The sequence below is a fragment of the Callithrix jacchus genome, chromosome 10 (assembly GCF_049354715.1).
Source record: "Callithrix jacchus isolate 240 chromosome 10, calJac240_pri, whole genome shotgun sequence".
NCBI lineage: Eukaryota > Metazoa > Chordata > Mammalia > Primates > Cebidae > Callithrix > Callithrix jacchus.
In genome coordinates, this window is record NC_133511.1 from 25875783 (window position 1) to 25902349 (window position 26567).

At 40.4% G+C, this 26567-nt stretch overlaps 1 protein-coding gene across 22 annotated transcripts in view; it reads left to right on the forward strand.

The window, feature by feature from the left end:
- FAM118B (family with sequence similarity 118 member B) overlaps positions 1-26567 on the forward strand; it is a 49284-nt gene that overhangs the window by 2019 nt on the left and 20698 nt on the right. For 8 of the 22 annotated variants that reach the window (XM_035265014.3, XM_035265021.3, XM_078339798.1 and 5 more), the window contains exons 2-5: positions 12901-13075; positions 15418-15487; positions 21029-21121; positions 25819-26071. In XM_035265014.3, the coding sequence (XP_035120905.1) occupies positions 21036-21121; positions 25819-26071 (339 nt within the window). In that variant the 5' untranslated portion in view covers positions 12901-13075; positions 15418-15487; positions 21029-21035. Of the gene's footprint in view, positions 1-12900; positions 13076-15153; positions 15178-15417; positions 15488-21028; positions 21122-25818; positions 26072-26567 lie in introns of those variants that run through there. The other 14 variants (XM_035265017.3, XM_035265025.3, XM_078339797.1 and 11 more) reach the window with 5 other exon arrangements.

Genomic DNA, 26567 nt, shown 5'->3' on the forward strand with positions numbered 1-26567 from the left:
AGCTTCTAATTTCACTAAACAGTTGAATGTCACCTGTTGCTTAGATATTTGAAGCTGTCTTTTCCAAGGACCCTGAAATTTTGACATCAAGACTTAAATTCATATCATTACATTAATTAAAAACTTGTTTTGGGTACAGCACATTTATGGTTTTGTGTGGGGATAGGAGAACCTGTTTCTACCCTAACCTTATGGCATTCAAGAAACTACACCTGTTCTCGCAGAATTGGCCTTCTGTGGCAGGAAACAAAATGAACCAACTCATGTGTCATTGCTAGTGACACAGAGCTTGTGCGCCAGGGTTTCAAGTGAACTCAAAGCACACACTTAGTGACTAAGAATGAAAACATTGGTCCCTTTCCCCTGGAGAAGGAACTTTTAGGTTTGTCTTGTTGAAATTTTGTAGAGAAATTGAAAGAATTCAAAGTTTTTGTTTGGTTTGACAGTACAGCTTTAGCCAGTGTGGGTACATAAGTTACCACTTCCTTAATGTTTCTCCTGTGAGTTTAGGCACTTGGTGATTTAAAATAGAGTTGTTCTCGGTATAAAGAATTTATGCAATTTCATGTCTTTTTTTTTTTCTTCAATTTTCAAAGAGCAATAATCACCCCTCAGATTAACCTCATTGGCTGCCATACTGCCACTGCAGAAAACTTTTTTTTTTAAATCTCTATGTTGCCGCCTCCCACTTCCTCAATCAGCTGGTCCTTTTTTAGTCAGTTCACTTTTCCACTTCTGTGCCAATGTCACAGTCCATTTGTTGGGAACTCCTCTTGTCTAAACTGTTTTCTTAGAACAAGGAAGAAAATTCTATTAGTGATTTCTTTATTCGTGGAGAGTACAGCTCTGTTCAAACATGGCTTGTTTACATTGATTTTAATATATCATAATATGTGCCCCCAAAATAACCATATAAAGAAACTTGATAGTTTCTTTTTAAAGATATTTCCCAGTCTATGCAGGAACAAAAAGGCTGCCTTTGTATTTCACAGGTATAAACAAGGACTGACTAATAAAGGAACGTGTGTTTATCACAAATTTAAGACTCATTAGTGGCATAAAGTTAAGTTACACCTCCTCAAACAGTGATTTGCTAGTTGCAGATTAACCAGTGATCCCGTTCCCTTGAAGAGCAGATTATTTCATTGTTTTATAGTTTTAGAGAGATTAAAGGAAGTAAGTAGCAGGAACTCTCAGGAGGTGTCCTGGAAAGTGCAGTCATTGGGAGCCAGGAGGTGTGGACTAGTCCCAGTTCTGCCGCTGTGAACTTGAACAAATAATTTGGGCTTCAGTTTTTTGTTATTTAAAAGATCTTTGCAACTCGAAGTTTCTAGTCTAGGAAGATTTTCCATTGATACTTAATTACTTCTCTTTCAGCCCTGATTTGTGGAGTTATTTCAGATTTATCTCAAATACATTTAGTATTGACACTAAGCAACTGGATTCTTCTCTTGTCCCCAGAATTTAACTTTATGCTACAGAGCTAATGTTTATATTTGGAGGTTACTTCCTTGAGTGGTGTTGGAATATACCTTAAGATTTCCTAAATGGGGTGGGGCACATGGCTCACACCTTAATCCTAGCACTTTGGAAGGCCTAGGTGGGAGGATCTTTTGAGACAAGGAGTTTGAGATCACCTGGGCAACACAGCAAGACCTATTCTCTACAGAAAATCACAAAGTTAGCTGGGCATGGTGGCACACCTGTGATCCTAGCTGCCCCTGAGGCTGAGGTGGGAGGATCACTTAAGCCCAGGAAGCCGAGGCTGCAGCTGCAGTGAAACAATTTCTCAGGCCAGGTGTGATAGCTCACACCTGTAATCGCAGCACTTTGGGAGGCGGAGGCAGGTAGATTGCCTGAGGTCAGGAGTTGGAGACCAGCCTGGCCCAACATCGTGAAACCCTATCTCTACTAAAAATACAAAAATTAGCTGAGTGTGGTGGCACACGCCTGTAATCCCAGCTGTTGGGGAGGCTGAGGAAGGAGACTCTCTTGAGCAAGGGAGCTGGAGGTTGCAGTGAGCCAAGATCATGCCATTGCCCTCCAGCCTGGGTAGCAGAGTGAGACTCTGTCTCAAAAAACCAAAACAAATCAAAAACCATTTGTCTGCCCTTCCTACCTAATAGTCCCATTTTTTAGAGGCAACCAGTCAGTTATTTTCCTCTTTTCCTGTCTTTACGTAAGTTGTCAACATCACCAGTATTCTTAAAATACGGTATAACAAAACCAGTTTTACCATATAGTTTCTATGCCATTTTTCTGGTCACAAAAACATACCCAACTTTTAAATAAAGACCAAAACATTTCTAATATGAAACACTGAAACAAGTAAGATATTCACCCACTTTTTGGTGAGTCAGTAAGTTGCTGCAGTCATAGTGGTGGTGGGTTAAATCAAGGAATAACTGTGCACAAAGTGAAAAGTGTCAGAAGCATCTCCTGCTATGCTCAGTTCCAAAAGTCCCCCATAGGGCAGGCTCACTGAGAGCTTTTGTACCACATTAGTTATTGTGCATTTGGATGATTACCATAGCAGATTTTTATTGATGGTAATTTGTAGTCATTCGTGCTTTTTCCAGCTCAGGCTCACAGGTGGCTAGAGCCTGTGCCGGCAGCTTAGAGCACAAGGCAGGAGCCAGCCCTGGACAGGACGCCATATATCCCATAAGGTGTGCGTACATGCACACACAAACACGGGGACCATATAGACACACTAGGTAACCTAATAGGCACACCTCTTTGGGACGTGGGAGGAAAGCAGCATACCTGGAGAAAACCCACGCAGACGGTCACCTCAGCCAGGAATCACTTATTTTCTCATTAATGTTATGAAAAAACGAGGTTGAACAATGTTTTTTGAGGGTCTGCTGTATCTTCTTGTTGCTAAATAGTTGGTTTGTTATTCTGTCTTGATTTTTCCCTCATGTTTGGTCTGTTGATTTCTTGTTGCGATAGGTTAGTATTTAGCTCTTGCATCCCACCACTTTCCTATTTTTCCATGCCCTCTACTCCCTAGTATAGTACTATTGCAGTTTTTTTGCTAAAACAGGGAGCTTTTATGTACTTGCACCTTTGTCAAATACTGTTCACTGTTGAGCTAGATGATCCATTACAGTGTGTTCCTCCTGGTGTGTAGGTTGGCCTTCACCTGTGTTTCAAGTACATACTGTTAATTTTTCCCCAAATGCTCCAATATGTTTGGCATATTCTTACCAGTAACATTTTCTGTGAGCTCAAATGTATCACCTCTGTCTGTCTGTTAGAGCCCTGCCTCCTCCTCCTCCTGCCTTTACTGTTGCTCTCAAGAGCAGCTGCCCTGGGATCCTCCTAGAGCTGCCCTTTCCTGTGCAGGAACTGTATCTTCCTATTTCCGGGCTTATGTCATTTTTTTTTTCAAAGCACATACTCCAGTTATTTCTAAGAAGTATTTGAATGACTTTGGTTTGCCCACACACTTGTTTGATAGTTTGGCAGTTATGTAATTCTAAATTGGAAATCATGTTCTTACAGAATGTTGAAGGCATTGCTGTACTGTGTTCTGGTATCTGTAACTGCTCTAGAGACATGGTGATTCAAATCCTTCTTCTGTGACTGTATTTGGTTTGTTTTCTCTCCTTCTGGAAGCTTTGAGGATATTCTCTATCCCTGGCGTTCTGCAGTTGTATGATGTGTATTAACACCATGGTGTGGGTTTGTACTCAGCTGTTTTGCTGAGTTCTCACGGACGATTTGATTCTGGAAATTCATGTCCTCTCGTTACAGGATTTTCTTATACTGTTTCTGTGATTTTTTGCTCAATCTTTAATTTTTCCTTGACACCTTTTTGTAATATCCATTCTTGTTATGTGGGTATGGTGGGCTCTGAGGGCCCATTGTAGTGTTTTGGTTTTCTTCCTCTCTGCATGGGCTCCATTTCCTCCTGGTGATGTGGGCCTTTGCACCTGTGCCTCTGTCTGGATATGTCTTCCCCCAGCTATCCAGTTGCTTCCTCACCTCGCTTTGGATGAATCCACAAATCTTTGTTTAAATGTCACCTCAGTGAGGAGAGCGCTGGATTGAGAAGGGCAGATCCCCATATCACTTCCCTGCTTTGTTTCTCTCAGGAGCGTTTCCCACCATCTAGCATCCCACATATTTATTTACTTGTCTCCCTCACCAGTAAAAGAAAAATGCCGGGAGGGCAGGGACTTTGTTTGTTTTGTTTACCTCTTTAACACCAGCTTCTAAAACAGTGCCTGGCAATGAACAGATGCTTAATTTCTTTAAATAATAAATTAATTCTTTTATCATAGCATTTCTTCAAATGTCTAATAATTGTGACTGTTCATTTTTGTTTCTTTTTTGTTATTTTAAGTTCACAGAATGGGTCTCGTTAGGTGGTAGGCATTACTATAGGGTGATTGGTATATATGGGTTTTGTGTTTATGTTTGTAGAAATGTATATGTTTGCCAGTATTTCTTTAGCTGGCGATGCATTGGTTACTGGGCCAATGATAGGGGCTTGGAGAACCTTTTAGTATGCATCTTTTGACATAATCAGTATTTTTAGTGTTTCTTTGCTCCTGTTGATGTATTTTACTCTAGACCCATTTCAGATTTCAGTTCATTTTTCTCTAAACCTCTGGATTTGGAGGTGGAGAAAATAGATGAAAATAGACAGTACTCTGGCTTAGCAGGGGGTCAGGAAGAGAATTTGTGCATTAGTTAATAGACTACGCCAATCCACATTTTAAGGCCTGCATTTAAAGCTTGCTTTCCATCTACAAAAAATCCTTGAAAAATCAAATGCTTCTCTCCTGCACCTCACATTCTTGGTTTTATACCTTGAAAAAAGAAAAACTCCTCTGTTGCCATTTTAATAGGGTACTTGGGAAAAGATTAAGAGGTAAACACTTAAGAACAGAAGTTATCATGTTTTATATTTTTAGTGTCACGGAATGCAGCACAGTAATATCACATAAGGAGAAGCACAGATTTCTTGTTGTCTTCATTTATTTTTAGAAGCTTATCCTTCAGCTCTTGTTTATTTATCTTTATTTATTTATTTATTTACTTATTTATTTATTTTTGACAGAGAGAGAGGATCTCTCTCTTTTGCTCAGTCTGGAGTGGGCGTGATGATGACTCATTGCAGCCTCGACCTCCTGGGTTCAAGCGATCCTCTCACCTCAGCCTCCCAAGTAGCTGGAACCACAGGCATGTGCCACCACACCTGGGTAATTTTTTAATTTTTGTAGAGGCAACGTCTCCCTATTGTTTATATGCCTTAAAAGTCACATTAACAGAGCATGTAAGAAACACTCTCTTTTTAGCTCTCTCGCTAGGGAACAGGTTTGAGATCTGCTGCCGGATCTTAGTACTTCACTGCAGTTTTACAGACTCCACAGAAGTCTTGTCCGTGGGGCTGGGGTGTGTCTACCCTCCATTGACTCTTCCTAGATTCCTGCTCATCCCCAGTGCCTCCCTACCCCCAGACACTAGAAATAGACTGCTTCTTTCTTTGTTCTACTGCAGAAAACAGGCACTACTGTACTTACTAAAATTAACTTTAAAAAAAAAAAAAACCTCGGCCGGGTACAGTGGCTCATGCCTGTAATCTCAGCACTTTGGGAGGCCAAGGAGGGTGGATCATCTGAGGTCAGGAGTTTGAGACCAGCCTGACCAACATGGAGAAATCCTGTCAAAATTAGCCCAGTGTGGAGGTGCACACCTGTAGTCCCAGTTACTCGGGAGGCTGAGACAGGAGAATCGCTTGAACCCGGGAGGCGGAGGTTGCAATGAGCCGAGATCACGCTGTAGTCCAGCCTGGGTAACAAGAACGAAACTCTGTCAAAAAAAAAAAAAAAAACCACTCAAGCAGTGCTCAACCTGCTTGAGTTTTTTGTTTTTTTAAGTTAATTTTAATAAGATATTGAATGAAAGAAGAATTTTTTTTAAAAAGGGAGGAGCTAGCCAGGTGCGGTGTCTCATGCCTGTAATCCTAGCGCTTTGAAAGGCCGAGTCAGGTAGGTCACGAGGTTAAGAGATTGGGACCATCCTGGCCAATATGGTGAAACCCCTTCTCTACTAAAAGTACAAAAATTAGCTGGGCTAGGCGTGGTGGTGCCTGCCTGTAGTCCCAGCTACTTGGGAGGTTGAGGCAGGAGGATCGCTTGAACCCAGGAAGCGGAGGTTGCAATGACCTGAGATCGCACCACTGCACTCCAGCCTGGTAATAGAGCGAGACTCTGTCCCCCAAAAAAGGGGGGTGCTTATATATAAGAAGATTTATAGTTTAAAAGCAGGGGCAGGTGGATCATGAGGTCCAGAGATCAAGACCATCCTGGCCAACATGGTGAAACCCCGTCTCTACTAAAAATCCAAAAAAATTAGCTGGGCTTGGTGGCGCGTGCTTGTAGTCCCAGCTACTTGGGAGGCTGAGGCAGGAGAATTGCTTGAACCTGGGAGGCAGAGGTTGCAGTGAGCTGAGCTCGTGCCACTGCACTCCAGCGTGGTGCCTGGTGACAGCGTGAGACTCTGTCTCAAAAAAAAAGAAGAAAAGCAGGGGCAAACTCTAATGAATGAGGTTTTTAGAATTGATATAACCGTGAACCCAGGATGCTCAGACTTAATCCCACAGTTCCTCTTAAAAACTGCTTTTCTCCACATAACCCTAATGTCAGCATTGGTCAGCTCCACGTTGGATGAAGAGGGGCTTCATTTTGCTCTTTCTGCATAATTATTCTTTACATGTTTCCTGCGGTGATTTGCTACTTTCAAATCTGGGGGAAAGGTGCTCTCTTTTTCCTGAGAGAAGTGTCCACCTGCCTCCCCTGGGCCCAGGCTAACAGCTTTCTGGCTGTTTCCTGAAAGTCCTCTTTGGTCTTCCACCGACCTCTTTCACTTCCTTATGAAAGTATGTTTTCAGTCTCCCTAACCCATTTTCTCTCTCTTTTTTAAAAATACCCTCAATTGTTTTCTCTGGCCACTTTTTTTTTTTTTTAACACTGATGCTTGGCTGGGCTTGGTGGCCCATGCCTGTAATCCCAACACTTTGGGAGGCCAGGGCAAGAGGATTGTTTGAGGCCTGGAGTTCAAGACCAGCCTGGACAACATAGCAAGACCCTGTCTCTACAAAAAAATTTAAAAATTAGCCAGGTGTGGTCGTGCTTGCCTGTAGTCCCAGCTACTCAGGAGGCTGAGATAGGAGGATCCCTTGAGCCCCAGAGTTTGATTCCGCAGTGAACCATGATTGTGCCACCACACTCCATCCTGGGCAGCAGAAGACTATCTCAAACAAAAAAGACTGATGCTACCTGCTCAGCAACACCATGTTTTTAGAGCTATTTCTCCTAAGTAGCCTGGGCTTTCTGGTTGTTCTGATGGCTTCGGTGACAGATAACGCCTTCTTCTTGTTGCTGTTTTAAGAGCTTTCAGATCCTTATTTCAGATCTAAACAGTGCTTTCAGCTCTCACTTCACCTTCAGATCAAAGAGAATAGTAGGCCGGGCGCAGTGGCTCACACCTGTAATCCCACCACTTTGAGAGGCTGAGGCAGGCAGATCACTTGAGGCCAGGAGTTCGAGACCAGTCTGGCTAACATGGTGAAACCCCATCTCTACTAAAAATACAAAAATTAGCCAGACATGGTGGCATGGTCCTGTAATCCCAGCTACTCAGGAGGCTGAGACAGGACAATCATTTGAACCTAGGAGGTAAGAGGCTGCAGTGAGCTGAGATCAAGCTGCTGCACTCCAGCCTGTATGGCAGAATGAGATTCAAAAAGAGGAAAAAAAGAGAATATTAATTTTCGGTTAATTTTCCTTAGAAAAAAAAGAATATCAGGCTTTTTTTTTTTTTTGGAGATGGGAGCCTTACACTGTTGCCAGGTTGGAGTGCAGTGCTGTAATCTCGGCTCACTGCAACCTCCACCTCGCATGTTCAAGCAATTCTCCTGCCTTAGCCTCCCAAACAGCTGGGATTTCAGGTGCACACCGCCACGCCTGGCTAATTTTTTGTATTTTTAGTAGAGACAGGGTTTCACTATTTTGGCCAGGCTGGTCTTGAACTCCGGACCTCGTGATCCACCCTCCTTGGCCTCCCAAAGTGCTGGGATTACAGGCATGAGCCACTGCACCCGGCTAAATATCATGCTATTTTATTTTAAGGTTACAGATTTACTTTCTTCCCTTTAGTTCATATTCTCTTGTTTGGGAATGATCCAAATACATTATTCTAAAGTATATGATAGTTTTTTCAAAGTCAGTAAATACATATGTTGGTGCTTAAAACAGAAAGAAATAATGGCCTATAAATATTACCACGTAGCTTATTTCTACTGTTCAGAGACCTGTGTAACCTAGGTTAAGGAGCAGGTTGTTGAACTGTTTTTGGCTTTTAAGTTTGAAACACAGTCTGAAAGTACCCTTCAGTATTGAAGGGTTGCCTGACTGAAACTTAAATGGGTATCTCCTGGGCCTGAAGCACAACTGAGATCTGAACTGCAGGTAGCATTTTGGGAGTCCTTAGCATTTAGTTGGTATTTTAAGGTCTAGGGATGAATGGGGTGGGAAGGGAAGTGAATAGAGGATAGAGCCTGTGGATCCTTAACATTCAGGAAACAGGGAAGACCTCCCACTGGCAGGGAGGGAAACCAGGAAAAGACGAGATGGATTTCAGTGTCCAGTGTTTCCAGGAGGCAGAGGAGGATAAACACCAACAATTTCATTGAGTTTTGCCATAAGGGTATTTACCTCCCATAAAGCTTCCCTTGATCTTCCTCAAGCACAAGGGCTCATCCCCTTGGTACCTCATCCAGGCATATTCAACTTGGCACAAACATGTTATAAAGATTTGTTTATAGTTCTGTTTCTCCAAAGGTGTAGACTTGTTAAGGGTGTGGCCCACGGCTTGTTCATTTTTGTGAGACAATATTGTTTTGTGTCTTAAAAACATGGACACTGACTCCATGTCGAGTATGTAATAGTCGTGTGACGACCTTTACCAAGCTGCTTAACATCTGTGTGCTTCTGTTCCATTATTTATGCTGTTTATGATATGCGATGTTAATAGTGTCTCCCTCACAGAAGGGTGAATGTTTGTGAAGCGTAGAAAACAGCACCTGGCTTACTGTCACTGCTGTGTAGTGTTTGGTGTAGGAGAACTGGATGCAATAATATTAATATTCTTACCACAGTGCCTGATGTTTAACAGATATTTGAACATGAAAATTGTAGAATTTTAAAATTCTACAACCATGTAGAGAGTATAATCATGGCCAGGCCACAGGAAAGCTACAAATGCAAGTGGACTGAGAGTGAAGTGCATGTAGCTTTGCTTTATAGAACAAAGCTATAGACTTTCAACAAAAGTCCTATGTGATCCTGATTTCTTGTTGTTGGAAAGGATAAAACTAAATAAAGGATAAAGACACTCCTCCAAAGCAGGTGAAAATCTTTCCATTTAGGGATAAACAGCTTTAAACAGGTGAGTAGTGGCTGTCAGCCACAGAAGGTATTTGTTTGGATAAGAAAATACTACAACTTTACCCATTCATCCTCATTTTTGCAGCTCAGAAAATTAGAAAAATCAATTGATCCCTGGCTGGGCACAGAATCCCAGCACTTTGGGAGGCCAAGGGAGGCAGATCACCTGAGGTCAGGAGTTCGAGACCAGCTGGGCCAACATGGTGAAACCCTATCTCTATTAAAAATACCAAAAGTTAGCCAGTGAAGTTGTGGATGCCTGTAATCCCAGAGATCATACCACTGCACTCCAGCCTTGGTGACAAGAGTGAAACTCCATCTCAATCATTCAGTCAATCAGTATCAATTGATCCCTTAGACTTTAATTAATGGTAGATACACACTCATTCAATCAGCAAATATTTGAACATTTTCTACACCATATAAATACTTACTGTATAACAGGAACTATGTTACAGGATGGGGATAGGATGATAAATTAGACACTGTACTTGTTCTAGAAGGGCTTTTATTCGTGTGGTAGAGGCCAATAATTGTAAGTACTGAGATATACAAACTAGAAACCGAAGTATAAATGAAGAACTTTTAGTAAAGTAAGTGGAAAGTCAGGCCACAGATGGTAACATTTAAATTGAGATGCCAAGGAGGAGGGTGTGGGGAGGCCCTTACAGAATATTGCTCTGAGGAAAGGCTGCAAGCCGGGAACTTGGGGGTGGGGGGTGGGGGGTGGGGCGGTGTTCAAGCTGCTGAGAGCCCTGTGAGCCTCAAGAGCCCAGCGAGTAAGGGAGGGGCTGGTTGGATGTCCTGTGGATGTCATGCCAGGCCTCATAGCCACGATGAGGAGTATAATATTATTAAACACAGTGGGAAGCCATGGAATGGTTTTAAAACATGACTTAACCCAATTTGTGTTTTGAAATCTGTTGCTGCTACATAAGTTTGTCTTTTTTCTCTAATTGTAAAGTATTTTAGATAGATGTAGTATGTAAAATAAGAGAAACTCATTTCTTAGCTCGAAATACTGATGCCTTTGAAAGTTCTTCCCCTAAGAGTCAACCCTTAAAAATCAGTTTACAATGTAGACATCAGAGACTTGAGTTATAAAGTGATTTATATATAAAATGTTATGGTGCCAGACAATGGTCTGGGAACCTTAAGTTGAAATTTTCTTCTGCCTTCTAGAATCAGATTAAATTCACTGTTGGGACCACTGGCATATCTGAAAAATGATAGTCTCAATATTGATTTATTTGTGTACAGTTTTCCCATTTGTTCCATTTAAAAACTAAAACAGCTTCTTATTGTCCTTATTAAAAGCAGGTACAGGGTGTCCTTTCATCTGAGTTAGTTTGTTAAATAAATATCTGAATGCCTACTATGTACCAGTCACTGTTCTGTACTCTTGGACTACATCCATAAACGAAACAAAGAATCCCTGTCTTTGCGTGGCTTACATTCCAATGGAGGAGGCAGATAACAAATAATAAATGTAATTAGGGCCGGGTCCAGTGCCTCACACCTCTAATCCCAGCACTTTGGGAGACTGAGGCAGGTGGATTTCTTGAGAACAGGTGTTCAAGACCAGACTGAACAACGTGACAAAACCCCATCTCTACAAAATACAAAAAAATTAGCCCGGTATGGTGACATGCACCTGTAGCACTGGGAGGCTAAGATGGGAGGATTGCTTGAGCCCTGTGGAGGTGAAGGCTGCAGTGAGCCATGATCATGCCACCATGCTCCAGCCTAGGTGACACAGCACGATCCTGTTACAAAAAAATTAGAGTCATACTACTAATAAACATAATTCATATGTTTTGCTGTGTGCTGTGAAATGAAAAGTAGAACAGCTAACAGGGTGGGGGTATAAGTTTAAATAGGATGGTTAGAGTAGCATTATTGCGAAGGTATGATCTGAGTAAAGGCATGGAAACCTGTGCAGATACACAGAGAAAGAACATTCCAGGCAGAAGGAACCATCGGCCCCAAGGTCGGGATGTACCAGGCCTGTTTGAGGAACAGTGTAGAGGCCAGTGTGGCTGGAGGGAGGGAAGGTGAGAATATCTTGGCTTTCTAGGAATGTGTTTCTTCTCAGTCAATTTCAAAAAGTTCATAAGTCAAAACAAATGAATAATTAGGCAGAGAACTTCCATCCCATGAATGTTCTGCAGATGGTAACCTATAAACACCCAGACTCATGTCTTAGCTCAAATTAGGTAATTCCGAAATAATGCAGATGTTCCTTAAATGCAGTGTATAGGGCAGCTGAACAAAGTCTCTTTTATGTAAAAAAGAAACTGAAGACTTTTGCTATTCCAGTTTCTAGATCTCTAGATTAGAAGCCAAAAGGCTCTACTTTGCAGCAGAGGATGGCAAAGATGCCAAGTGCACTTGTCTCTAAGAGAGGCAGGGACTGGGTGAAGATTGGGTTTAGGGGGAACTGCCCTTTAAGGGCAGCTTTTCTCAGGTCCCTTGTTTCTTTGGAGCTCAGTAGCACCAAATCCTTTTCAGTTTTTTATTTGGCGATCCATATTTTCTGTTCTTTGATGCAGTGAAATTTTCCATTTGTTCCCTAAGTTTCCGATCTTAAATTTGGCACACTACATTCATAAGGTCCTAATCAATGCCCACTATAGTAGAATATTGCCAAAGCTGTGTGTGCATCACATGTGTTCTATGGGTGTAGATCATCAGCATTGTCTTTGTTTCAGATGCACAATACTTTTTATAAAGAGCCACACCCAGTTTCTTCAGTGAGATCACTAGAGCTGGTTCCAGTCATACATACCCACAGCTAATTCCTTCCCATGTTGTTTCTGAATTTTATTTTTTATAGGTATCCTTTTTAAAAGTATCATTTTGTAGTTTCTTAAGCTTCCGATTGATTCCTTCCCCAATTTGTCATGGTTGATCAGTTTGAATCCTGTTCTGTGAGTTGCTGTTCATTGTTTCCAGCTTAGTTTTCCATGAAGTTGGCATGAAGTCTGATTACTAAAGACCTGTAATGCCAGTGCTTTTTGAGACCAAGGTGGGCAGATCATTTGAGGTCAGGAGTTCGAGACCAGCCTGGCCAACATGGTGAAACCCCATCTCTACCAAAAATACAAAAATTAGCTAGGTGGTACATGCCTGTAATCCCAGCTACTCTGGAGGCTGAGGCAGGAGAATTGCTTGAACCCAGGAGATGGAGATTGCAGGGAGCCAAGATTGCACCACTGCACACCAGCCTGGGCAACAGAGGTGAGACTCTGTCTCAAAAAAAAAAAAAAAAATTGCTAAAGAAAATGTTCAGAAGCATGAATCTTTGACTTTCTGAGGCAAAAAATAGTCCACATTCTTCTCACAGCCAAAAAGGAAAGTGGTATGAGTTGGTATCACTGAGTTAGAGAGGCCCTTGAGAAATTTAACAGGCCGTTTCTCTCCTTCCTTCACACAGGACTGCATATATCACCCCCAGATCTACTAGTCTGCTCTCTTTTTCTTTAAAAGGAAATGCAACTACCTCTTCCAACCTCCAGTTCTGTTGCCATTCTAAATAGGAAGGTCAAGAGCCTAGCATTGGCCAGGTGCAGTGGCTCACGCCTGTAACCGCAGCACTTTGGGAGATTGAGGTAGGTGGATCACTTGAGCCCAAGAGTTCAAGACCATCCTGGACAACATGGTGAAACCCTGTGTCTACCAAAAAAAAAATACAAAAAATTAGCTGAGCATGGTGGTATGCACCTGTAGTCCCACCTACCTGAGAGGCTGAGGTGGGAGGATCCCCAAGCCTGGTAGTCGAGGCTGCAGTGAGCTATGATCATGCCTGGGTGATCATGTGAGACCTTGTCCAAGAAAAAAAACAAAAGAAAACAAACAAACAAAAAAACTAGCATTTAGTAGACTTACATTTATTAACTGCTGAATGACAAATTAAAAGAGAAATTGAATGCTCTCAAACCAAGCTTATTCTTAAATCCCTCTTTAGTTCGTACCCTGATAACTGGGTTTTATGTATAATTAAGAACCTATGATGGGTGTTTATTCAATTATTTTTAATCCATTATATCTGTTTAAAGTATTGTACACTTGAATGTAAACTCAAAAGTAATTGTGTAATGATTCATAAAATGAACTTGAGTGACTGTTTTTGTATCTCCTAATGTTGTAAAACATTTATTTACCTTTTAATTCTAAAAATAACTGTAGGCCAGGCGCGGTTCACGCCTGTAATCCCAGTACTTTGGGAGGCCAAGGTGAGCGGATCATGAGGTCAAGAGATAGAGACCATCCTGGTCAACATGGTCTCTACTAAAAAAAAAATACAAAAGTTGGCTGAGCATGGTGGCACGCACCTGTGGTCCCAGCTACTCGGGAGGCTGAGGCAGGAGAATCGCTTGAACCCAGGAGGCGGAGATTGCGCCACTGCACTCCAACCTGGCTCCTGGCAACAGAGCAAGACTGTCTCAAAAAAAAAAAAAACTGTGACACAGGTCTGCTTCGTATCTTTCGTATCCTTCTGTTCTTGGTTTTGTTACTGACGGGTTGTGGATTCCATTCTCACAGCCTGTGGCCCTCCAAGACATTTCACCTGGTATAGCCAAGTGAATTCACCTAATCACTATGGACATTCAGTTACACTTGAGGGTTTTGAATCGTAGAATTTTTAATTTTCAAAATTTGTTATTTATTTATTTGTGAGATGGCTTCTCACCTTGTCACCAGGCTGGAGTGCAGTGGCATGATCATGGCTCACTGCAGCCTTGACTTCCCAGGCTCCAGTGATCCTCCCAACTCAGCCTCCGGTTATAGCTGGAACCACAGGCATACACTACCACACCTGGCTAATTTTTTATTTTTGGTACAGACAGGGTTTTGCCATGTTGCTCAAGCTGGTCTTGAACTCCTCGGCTCAAGCAGTCTACACACCTGGGCCGCCCAAAGTGCTGGGATCATAGGCCTGAACCACTGCACCCAGCCAAAACACTTGTTAATTTTTCAGTGTTATTTAAGTTAGAAATCCTCAAAGAAGTGAAAAGGGGTGAAAATTAAGTGGGATATACTTACTAAGTATTTAGGTTTTTTATTTATTTATTTGTTTTTTAGATAGGGTCTCGCTTTGTCGCCCAGGATGGAGTGCAGTGGTGCAATCTCAGGTCACTGCAACCTCTGCCTCCCTGGTTCAAGCAATTCTCCTGCCTTAGCCTCCCAAGTAGCTGGGATTGCAGGTGTGTGCCACGACACCCAGCCAATTTTTGTATTTTTGGTAGAGACAGTGTTTTGCCATGTTGGCCAGGCTGATCTCGAACTCCTGAGATCCAGTGATCCTCCTGCCTCAGCCTTTCAAGGTGCTGGGATTACAGATGTGAGCCACTGCACCCAGCCCATTTTGATTTATTTATTTATTTTATTATTATTATTTTTGAGACAGAGTGTCGCTCTGTTACCCAGGCTGGAGTGCAGTGGTACAGTCTCAGCTCACTGTAACTTCCGCCTTCCAGGTTCAAGTGATTCTCCTGCCTCGGCCTCCTGAGTAGCTGGGATTATAGGCGCACACCACCATGTCCCAGCCTGCTTTGATTTTTGTGACAGAAAAGTCTTCCCTTCATTAAGACTTGTCAAATTTGAACTCAAGAGAATATCCTTTATAATGGTGGCATCTTCTGGAATGCTCTAGACTTGGAAAAATCTGCATTTGTACAGAGTGTATTGTGTTTACTCTGTTGGCATAAAAGTAAGCTGAGGGTATTATAGGTAATCAACACTATTTTCATAGTAGAAATTCAGTTGTTAAGTACTCCCTAGAGTCCTTAAAGAGTCATCTTGCCTTTAAAGAGTTACTTGATTTCATTTTTAACGAATAACTTCTGCCATTTGTGATGGAATTGTTTGTATGATCATACTACTTGATCTCTGGGAAATATTTGGTATTTTTAAAGTCTCCTTCCTTAGCAACATGTGTCATTATTTTCAGGGTATACCTTCTCAGAAGCTGCACAGGAGGAAAAGCAGTGACAAAGAAAGAAGTTATCATTCTTTGCACGGTAAAATCACCACCTCCACTCACCAACTTCTAATTCAAATTAGGTTTTAATTCGTTCATTGTTTCTTGAAACACTTTTGTTCCCTATCTATACATATGCATTACTTTAGCTTTATAATAGAAAATAACAACCAACATCTGAGCTCTTGAACCTGGAATACCACCAGTATGGTTTATTTGGGGACTTAAGTTAAAGGGCATTCTAGAATTTGGAGTTATTCTTCTCAATCCTTAAGGTCTTTCAGAAACCTTTCCTCTGGTGAGGTCCTTCTCCTTACATTACTCAGATAGGGGTAATTGTTTGCTTGTAAAATGTCAAGAAGAAGTGGCATCAGTCTGGCATTTCATCAGTGACTCCGTTAAAGCACATGTTCAGGAAATGAGTGTGATATAGATCTTATCTGACAGAAGGAAGAGGGTGTCAGGCATGTTAAGGGATAAAAGTAGGAGCTGATCAAGACTGGGATCCACAGAGGAATCAGATATTGGCACAGCTAGACGTGATTCCTGTCTCTGTGTGCTGAGATGGAGGAAACAGTGAGCTTGTTTGCTTTATCCACTGATGGGAAAGTCTGCAGTGTACATATGGAACTGAATTCATTAACCACCCAACCAAAGTATTTACTATTTTATTTAATTTGTTAATTATCGAAAAGCTTGTTGAGTAGTACTCTTTTGTGGTACTTTACACTGGGTATCTTTTCTTTCCTTCCAAACCTGATAGTTGCTAAAAACTCAGATATGTTGGGAATTAGTCCAATTAGAAAGGTTTGGTTTCTTCTCAAGTCAGAGGATGATTCTTTTCCCTTAAGAAATGAAGTTAACCCTTTTCTGTGTTTATGCTAGATAAATAATCTATTCTTTATTCCAGTCATGTTTTATTTAAAAGCGGGTGGAGGAAACCTGCTGTAAATACAGCTGATCGTTTTACAGCAAGAAACGTGCCACTTTCTCAAGCTGGTAATTGCAGATCTTTTATTTCCAGGCAAAATTCTTTTAAATTAGAATTTTTTCTTCCATTTAATTAATTCCATCTGTAAATATACCCACACGTATTACTCTGAGCTCCTTCTGGCATGTCACTTGCTTGAGTTGAGGACTATGCACTGGAGACACAGGAGAAACTTAGCTCAGAATGAGGAAGGTGGGCTGGGAGGCCTTACTCTGATTCTCCAGTGAAGGAAAGCCCAGCGCTTGCTATCTTTTTAGCACCAAGATGCTGTGAAAACAAGAGCTGCTGGGATTCCTTGATGTTTCCAAGTCCACAGGTCTTCTGCTGTGTACAAACAATTTCATTTGGATAAGCAGTTCTTTTTTCTTGTCCTTTTATCATGTTTTTTTGGGATTTTTTTTCTAGAACATTCGCCTTTTTCCCTTTTCCATCCACCAGAGATGTAAGCATTTTATATTCCTGCCAAGCTGACAGATTTCCAAGTACAAGTGTTCTATCTCATATGAAGACTTCAGCCTTAGCATTTCTGTTTGTGAGATCACTGTTGCTTTTCTCAGCTTTTACCAAGTATCTGACTTTTATTTTGCTGTACTACTCTTTTGGCCTTGAAGGATTTATCAGTGGCTTAGCAGTAATTGAAGTAATGAAGACACTGCCACAGGTAATTGACTTTGTTTTCTTGTGGCAGAAAAACATTTTCCACTTCTGCTATACATAGCAAGTCCCACAAAAATCAAAACTCGGCTGGGAGTGGTGGCTCACGCCTGTAATTCCAACACTTTGGGAGGCTGAGGAGGCAGAGGTGGTCGGATCACCTGAGGTCAGCAGTTCGAGACCAGCCTGGCTAACATGGTGAAACTCCATCTCTATTAAAAATATAAAAATTAGCCAGGCATGGTGGCAGGTGCCTGTAATTCCAGCTACTCAGGAGGCTGAGGCAGGAGAATTGCTTGAACCCGGGAGGCATAGGTTGCTGTGAGCCAAGATTGTGTCGTTGCACTCCAGCCTGGTGGTCAAGAGTGAGGCTTAGTCTATTAAAAAAAAAAAAAACAGAGAGAAAACCATGATTACTTAAAAAAAATTAAAATGTGAACTTGTTGATGCATGTTAAGTTAACTGTGAAGCTCTTTAGCAATAATTGCATATTGTTTAGGGTTAAATTGATTTTTTTTTTTCTAAAAACAGTACTCTAGAAGGAACAAAATATAGTTTATGCTTATGTGCCACTGGGGTATACATGTGAGATTGTATCACCTGAGGCAGCCTTTAGGCTAAAGAAAAGATGTTTCTCTGTTAGAAAACAGGATGAGTATATGATTGGATATAATATAGGCATATTCAGTTACTTCTCATTCAGTACCTGAATCAGAAGACCCTAAACATTCTCAGTCAGAAGCAATTGACTCTATTTAATTTTTTAAAGTAATAGGAGATGGAATGGGCCTTCAGAAAAGTTGATTGTGTAAAGAAGTCAGAAAGCTCAATATTCAGGTCTAGACATCATGAATTGACTATCCGGCAGAAACAGAAATCAGCAAAAATGATCTTACATAATTTCCAGGAGAAAATGGTATGACAAATCTAGGCTCTGGTGGATAGGTGATGGTAAGAAATACGTAACAAATAGTGCTTGTCACTGGAGAGTTTTCCCAGCTTCTGAATATAGTTGACTGCCAAGATTGCATCAGTGGAGTGCCTAGCTAAGAAGTGACTATTAAGGATTACTTCAGACTATTTCAGGTAAATCTGCTTTCTAGAATGCAGGCACTCCTTTGTTGATAGTTTTGGACTTTAAGTTTTTTTTTTATTTAAAGGCTGAAAAGTTAATACAGGTTTATTATTCCTTATCTGAAATGCTTGTGACCAGAAGTATTTTGGATTTATGGTTTTTTTGGAATATTTGCGTTATACTTACCGGTTGAGCATCCATAATCTAAAAATCGAAAATCTGAAATGTTCCAGTTAGCAGTTCCTGTTTAGCAGTAGTGTAGTTAAGAACTTGAACTTGGGAGGCAGAGTTGCCATGGTTTGAATACTAGTACTACTAAGCACCCAAGCTTTCTGTGCCTTGGTTTTCTCATCTGTAAAATAAGGTGATAATAGTGCCTCTTAAGGTTATGCAGATTAACGAGTTAATATTTATAAATAGTCCATGGCATGTGGTAAGAGTTTGTAAACTGGTTTAGTAGATGAATTGAGCATTGAATTCTGAAGATATCCATCTTCAAAACTTAATAAGCGTTAATTTCCCTCTACATTTTATTTTCATCTCTCTCAATACAGTGTTTTTCCTTGGGTGTCATCTGTTTAGATGATGGATTTATAGAACCATGTTTAAGAAAAGGACTTAGTCACCTAAGTTTTTTCCTGTGTACTTAAAAATATATATACCCCCAAACTGATGGGTTGTCCTGTGTGTGGCAGAAGAAAGCACATTCTATCAGTAGTTCACCAATCTAGAGCATTGACTTTAGAATAGGAAATGACCTCACATAAATGAAAACTTTATAAAAATATTTTAAGGACAGTTAAAACTTGGCTATTGGTATAAGCAAACTGGGAAGTTACTAGATTGTAATAAGTTATTCACTTAAGGGAAGAAGGCTTAACGGTATACCTCATGTGCATCCTACTTTGACAAAATTGTTGCATTGTAGAAAAATTAAGTTTGCATCTTATTTAGGTGTTTCCTGTTTGAAGGAAGATTCTGAAGCTTGTGGAGATTCTGGAGATTCTGATTCTGTAGTTTTGGAGTAGAGCCTGGAAACAAACTTTTTTTTTAATTAGTTGACTTTCTTTTCAAGAATATATGTACTTTTAGCAGACATCCCAGCCGGGCGCGGTGGCTCACGCCTGTAATCCCAGCACTTTGGGAGGCCAAGATGGGCAGATCACCTGAGGTCAAGAGTTTGAGACCAGCCTGACCAATATGGAGAAACCCCATCTCTACTAAAGATTCAAATTAGCCAGACATGGTGGCATGTTCCTGTAATCCCAGCTACTCAGGAGACCAAGGCAGGAGAATCACTTAAACCCAGGAGGCGGAGGTTATGGTGAGCTGAGATCGCACCATTGCGCTTGAGCCTGGGCAGCAAGAGTGAAACTCTGTCTCAAAAAAAAAATCCCACATGATTGAATTAAGGCAAGATTTACTGAGATAAGTGACTCATCAATCTTCTGAGCCCCGACTTTCTCACCAACAGAATCAAAGATTTGACTAGAAAGATGATCTACTTCTTTATTCACTACTGTGATTTTATTATTTCTATTTTCCTTATGATTATGATATTAAAGAAGAATTCCACTATGTGTGATGGACTGTGGCGTGAGGAAGTGAGCCTTCTGTATACCACAAAAAATATGTTTTAATAAAGAAAAAGGCTTTTTTTGGGCCGGGTGCAGTGGCTCCTGCCTGTAATCCCAACATTTTTGGAGGCCAAGGCTGGAGGATTACTTGAGCTCAGGAGTTTGAGACCAGCTGGGCAACATAGCAGAAGCCCCTCTCTACAAAAAACACAAAATTTCACCAGATGTGGTAGTGCGTAGTGTGTAGTGCATAGTGGTAGTGCCTGTAGTCCCAGGCTGAGGTGGGTTAATCGCTCGAGCCTGGTAGGCCGAGGCTGCAGTGAGCCAAGAAGGTGCCATTGTACTTGAGGGTGGACAACAGAGCAAGACCTGGTATCCAATAAAAAGAGGGGGAGGGGGGCTTTCTAATAAGACAGCAAACTTCCAATAATTATTAGTAATTCAGTTCTGTATGTTGGCAATGAAATGTACTAAAACACCCCAGATGGTGGTAGTATGTCTTGTCTTCTATATTATGTGTGTGCTTAAAATATTATTGCTATTTTTAAATTCAGTTTTTAGATTTAGCAAGTTTGCTAAAGTTTTGAGCAATTAAAGCTTTATAGTATTCATTCTAATCCATGCTAATTATTTACTTTTGCCAGTTATTCCAGTACCCGAACGTAATTGATCATTTTTCATACATCTTTGCTAGATAATAGCTTTACCAGTTATCACAGTGGCTTCATTTAAAGTCCACTTCATGTTTAGAGAGACATGCCCCACTGGCTGCGAGGTCACCATTGTCCAACAACAGGGAATGTGTGTTATTCAGCAAATTAGTATTGATTGTTCTGTTCTTAACTCAATAATTTCTTCAGCTGAGAGTAAGTGGATAATTGGGGACTATTAACACACTTATTTGTGGGTGGTTTTTATCCCCTGAGCCTTCAGCAAACTCATCTTATGGGAGAATAACTGTTATTTCTTAAGTTCTGCAAGGTGATGGCCAGTAATTGACTTGAGTTGACACTGTTTGGTGGGAACTTGGGGGTAGGCCTTCAAAAACAGAAGCAAGATAGTAGTATGGAGCACCGAAGTCCTGTAACTTCTAGGTTACTTCTTTTAGACTAATTTAATTCCTTGTTTGGACTGTTCATTAATTAACAAATTTCTGCTAAGTAGGGGCACCTCCAAAACACCTTTAAGGGTATACAGCATTTTAAAATTGTTTAATGTATGTGCTATTTTGGATGGTATACTTTACAGATCTAATTGTGGTCCGTGGTGTTTAATCTATTTTAGAAACTGGATGGCTTCTACAGGGAGCCAGGCCTCTGATATAGACGGGATTTTTGGATTCTTCAATGATGGCGCACCTCCCACCAAAAAGCCCAGGTAAATAAGAGAAAGGAATCAGAGAACAGAGTAAATTACCATTAGTGGGAGAGAAAGAAAAATAGCCAGTCTACCCTCTATATCAGTTGTTTTCACTAATCAGTATTGATGTTTATATAAAAAATTAAATTATTTTTATTTTGGATTTCATTTTTATTTTTTATCAAGGTAATACAGGTACACAGTTTTTTAAAATCAGTATTTCAAAGTCCACCCCTCCTCAGAGATAATCACTTTCAACTTTATCTGTTTCTTCTAATGTTGACTGCCATGTTTTAAAATTATATATATATATCTTGCTGCTTTTTAGTTTTTCGGTTTTGTTGATTTTCGAATATGGAATATAAGGCCCACTTTGCTCTCATGACTCCTCCCCCTGTATTGCCACTCCGCACACTCTTCCCATGTCCTTGTATGTTTATATAACAGTGTTTGGTTCAATCCACTTTTAATATTTACATTATTATGACTATATAAATAGTATTCATAGCTGAGCCTAATGCATAATGGTTATATTTCCTTTGTTGCCCATTTTTTCACCTGTGATGTTAGACTGTCTTTTTGTTTCTTTGATTGCTTGCTTTCAGTGTATTCTCAAATGCTCTGACAGAAGAATAAATCTCCTAGCTATACTGAAACATACCAGTAACCTGCTAGTTTGTGCCATGGATTCTTCCCTCTGGACGCTAGTCCACTCTGGATGCTTGTTCTCCACGCCTGTTGCATTGCTAATATTTGGTATTTCCCTTTCCGTTCATCTTGATAATTTCCTTTACATCTCTCCTGTATCCATCTTCTGTTTGCTGGATCTCATGTCTTCTTTTTTGGTGTACTCCTTCATTTTTCTGAAGCATATCCTTGCATAGCCTAAGTAAAGATCCATAGGAGAAAACTTTTGGACATATTTGAAAATGTCTTTATCATATACTTACATTTATTTGATGGTTTGATTGAGTATAGAATTTTTGGTATCTCATTCATTCTCTGCTAACATCTAAATATTCCTGCCAAAATAGTCACTCTGTTCGGATTCCCAATTCTTTGTATTATATGACCTTTTTTCCCTTTTTTTTTTTTGGTCCATTAGAAACTTTTAAGGATCATTATTTTATTCACAGTAACCTGAAATTTCACAGTGATATATCTTCTCATGAATCTAGATACTGGACAGCTCTTTAAAGCTGGCAACTGGTACCTTCACTTTGGAGAAGTTGACTTGTATTATTTATTTGATATTTTCCATTACAATATTTTCTCTATTCCATATTTTTAAAAAATGCTCTTGTTACTCAGATGATTAAGTCTTACATGTTTCTTAATTTTTCTCTCCCTTCTCATTTTTTAAAATTTTGCTTTCTCTAAGGTTTTCTCTGTTTTATCTTGTGGATTAAGAAATTTCCGTTGTTATATTTTTAATCTATGAAGTCTTTTTGTTTGCCTGTTTGTTTTTCATGGCACTCTTTTTATGTTTCACAGATGCAGGTTTTTTTTTCTCGAGTTGGAGTCTTGCTCTGTCACCAGGGTGGAGTGCAATGGTGCGATCTCAGCTGACTGCAACATCTGCCTCCTGGGTTCAAGTGATTCTTCTGCCTCAGCCTCCTGAGTAGCTGGGATTACAAGGGTGCGCCTCCACGCCTGGCAAATTTTTGTATTTTTTTTTTAAGTAGAGACAGAGTTTCACCATGTTGGCCAGGCTGGCCTCAAACTCCTGACCTCCAGTGATCTTCCTGTCTCCGCCTCCCAAAGTGCTGGGATTACAGGCATGAGCTACCCGATCTGGCCAATTTTTAAAAAATCTATGTGAGGATATCATTGTTTCCTTTTAATTTTTTTTCTCTTTCCCATACTGTCTCTTATTTCCTTTAAATTTCTCTCTACCTGCTAGTTTGTTTGATGTAACTGTTATGTTGGGATCTTTCCTCAAATGTGAGGTGACCCTTGTCTGTCTGCCCATTTTTAAGAGAAAACACTAAAAAGCCAATTGAAGAGGCTGGACGTGGTGGCTCACACCTGTAATGCCACCACTTTGGGAGGCCGAGGCAGGTGGATCAGTTGAGGTCAGAAGTTTGAGACCAGCCTGGCCACCATGATGAAACCCCGTCCCTACTGAAAATACAAAAATTAGCTGGGCGTGGTGGCACATGCCTGTAGTCCTAGCTACTTGGGTTACTGAGGCAAGAGAATCACTTGAACCCTGGAGTTGAGGTTGCAGTGAGTCATGATTGCGCCACTGCACTCCAGCCTGGGCGACAAAGCGAGATTCCGTCTCAAAAAAACAAACTAAAAAAAAAACGCTAATTGAAGAATTTGTATGTACATAAATAAGGGGCTTGGTCAGACTCTACATACAGTTAAGGAATTCCCACTGAACAGAATCTACAGATTTTTCATCTCATACTTGCCATTTTCCTGAAAGAGAAATCCTCATTTCCTGACTGGATGGGGTGTGGGATACAGGTACAGGGTTGATTCCTAGTGTCTGAAAAGCTTCCTATGAGGATAGTTGGGGGAAATCTTATATTTTATGTACAGACTTTTAATCATCACCCTCAGCTGTGTGCAGTGTTCTCTGGTCAACCTCTGTAGAAGGGAAACCTCCAGTCTGCTTCCAGTTGCAACTCTTAAAGGCTTGTAACTGATTCTCCTGTTTTAGCCACCAGCCCCTCTACCTTCATATGTACCTGAACATTCCCAAAATTCTACCAAGGAAATCGGCTTTTGCATTACAACTTGTAAAATTTTGTTGCCCTTTGACCTCTGTTGTCTGCTGTTATCTTTACCTAGCCTACTTTTTAGGTGTGTATACCTACTCAAAAAAAGTGACTGTTATTTAGCAGTTTATGAAGAAACAATAATAAAACACAGTTGTTAAATTTTTTTGTTTTTAACTGGAAGTCTTTTTTTTTTTTTTTTTTTTTTGGAGACAGGGTCTTGTTCTGTTACACAAGCTGGAATGCAGTGGCACAAACACAGCTCACTACAACCTCAACCTCCTGGGCTCAAGCGATTCTCCCATGAACTTAGCCTCCCAAGTAGTTGGGTCTACAGATGTGCCTAATGTTCTTTTTCTTTTCTTTTCCTTTTTTCTTTTTTTCTTTTGGTAGAGATGGGGTCTCAGTAAGTTGCCTAGGCTAGTCTCGAACTCCTGGGCTCAAGCTCAGCCTCCTAAAGTGCTGAGATTACAGGTGTGAACCACTGTACCTTGCCAAACTGGAGGTCTTAATTAGGAAGAATGATAGCTCAAATCTATATGTTATATAAAAAAATCAGTGCAACAGGATAAAATGAAAACTAAAAAAGTCCTTATTCTCCCCATCCCATTTAACCACTATTTATAGATCTTGTGACTCCTAAAATTTTCTATGTGTGTGTGTATTTGTGTATGCTTGACTATCTTGATTGCTCTGAACTGAAACTCATTTTTCATCATTTGCTTCTAATATCTATGTCTTTTCTAGTGGACTAACCTTTCAAGATCAGGGACTCCATTTTGCTCATAGATATGTCACTAGTGACTGCCATAGTGTCTGTTACAAAGTGGTTTTTCTTTCCTGCCTCAGCCTCCCAAGTAGCTGGGACTACAGGCATGTGCCACCATGCCCAGCTAATGTTTGTATTTTTAGTAGACATGGGGTTTTACCACATTGGCCAGCCTAGTCTCGAACCCCTGACCTCAAGTGGTCCACCCACCTTGGCCACCCAAAGTGCTAGGATTACAGGCACCTGTAATCCTAGCACTGAATGCAGAAGCTTGGAATAGAGAAATGACTGAATGCAGAAGCTTGGAATAGAGAAAGTAATTTTAGAGGCCGTGTCCCCAGAACTAGATTTCCCAAGGCTTGAAAGTACTATTCCTTTCTTGGGTTATGCCAAAATGCTGATTCTCTCCATTTTATTATTTGGACAAAAAGATTGGGGAAAAGCAGTTTTCTGGAGAGGGGAACATGCCATCAGCAAAAATTAAAGGAACATTTGAGCGGGGATAGTGTCCAGAATGAAAAAGAAGGGAACGAAAGCAAAAACTTGCACCCATGCTATCTCACATATGGGCCTCAGAACAGAGAAATCTCTCAATGCTTATCATGGTAAGAAAGGAATGCTTTTCACTTTTTGTCATGTCTGTTGAATAGTTACGTCTTTATTTAGGTATGTGGGGCTCCTGTGTTTTCAGAATTCTATTGGCCACTTTTTCTTTTCTCGTTTTTTTTTTTTTGGCCTGAGGATAGTGTTTACAAAATTTGGAGTTAAATTTTTTATTGTCTTTCTTTCATCTGTTTGACATTTCTCAGTAATAGGAATTTAATTTGTCCTGAGGTTCTTTTCTCTTTTTCTAGAGTACAAATCAAATGTGTTCTTTTGAAATTTAACATTGGTTTAAAGTATAATTTAGTTGGCAGAAATCAGCTGAGCTGTAATCTGTTTGGATCTTTTCCTAATATTAATGGAATTTCTTAGGTTGAGAGAGGGACTATGAAGCAGGAAACTGATTTTAAGATTGGTTTTAGAATTCCTAAAATAGGTTTATTACTCATTTTTCATCAAGCACTGACACAATATTCTGGTCATTTTCTTTAAACTGCTTTGGAAAAGTGTCAAAAACTGGTATCGGTCATCTCTGCAATTGTAAAAGTTAGCTAAAAACTATACCTTTAGTCAGACAGTCTTTCTGTGTGCCTCATATTGTTTTGGTTTTTTAGGAAGCTGCTTCCAAGCCTGAAAACTAAGAAGCCTCGAGAACTTGTGCTAGTCATTGGAACAGGCATCAGTGCTGCAGTTGCACCTCAAGTTCCAGCCCTCAAATCCTGGAAGGGGTTAATTCAGGCCTTACTGGATGCTGCCATTGATTTTGATCTTTTAGAAGATGAAGAGAGTAAAAAGTTTCAGAAATGTCTCCATGAAGACAAGAACCTTGTCCATGTTGCCCATGACCTTATCCAGAAACTCTCTCCTGTGAGTACCCTCATGTGTGCCACAGTATTTGAAATTTCCTAAAATTTGACTATCGTACCTAGCATGATTTGGCTGTCACAACTAGCATGCCAAATATAACATGGATATTCATTTACAGCTTGTAAGTTTGCATAAGATTTGGCTCTTCTGCACCATGTCTATTTGTGGACTCCATTCAGGGTAATTGGCTTAACCGCATTTCACTGTGTATCTATGAGAGGGTACAAATTTCCACTGTGTTGAATTTACTTTTTCTACACTCGCTACTGTAAAAGCTGTGTTCTGTGGCATCCATGCCTTATATGGAACCCCACAAAGATTGGAGATAATGTTATCATTTTATGGATGAAACAAAACCAGTTCTTAATGTTCTTTTTAGAGGCATTAACTCAAAATATTTATGAGGAATTGTACCTTATTTTACCAAACTGAGTTGGATAAAAGGATTCCTTGTCTTGCTTTGTCTTAATTTTTTTATTTTTTTTGAGACAGAGTC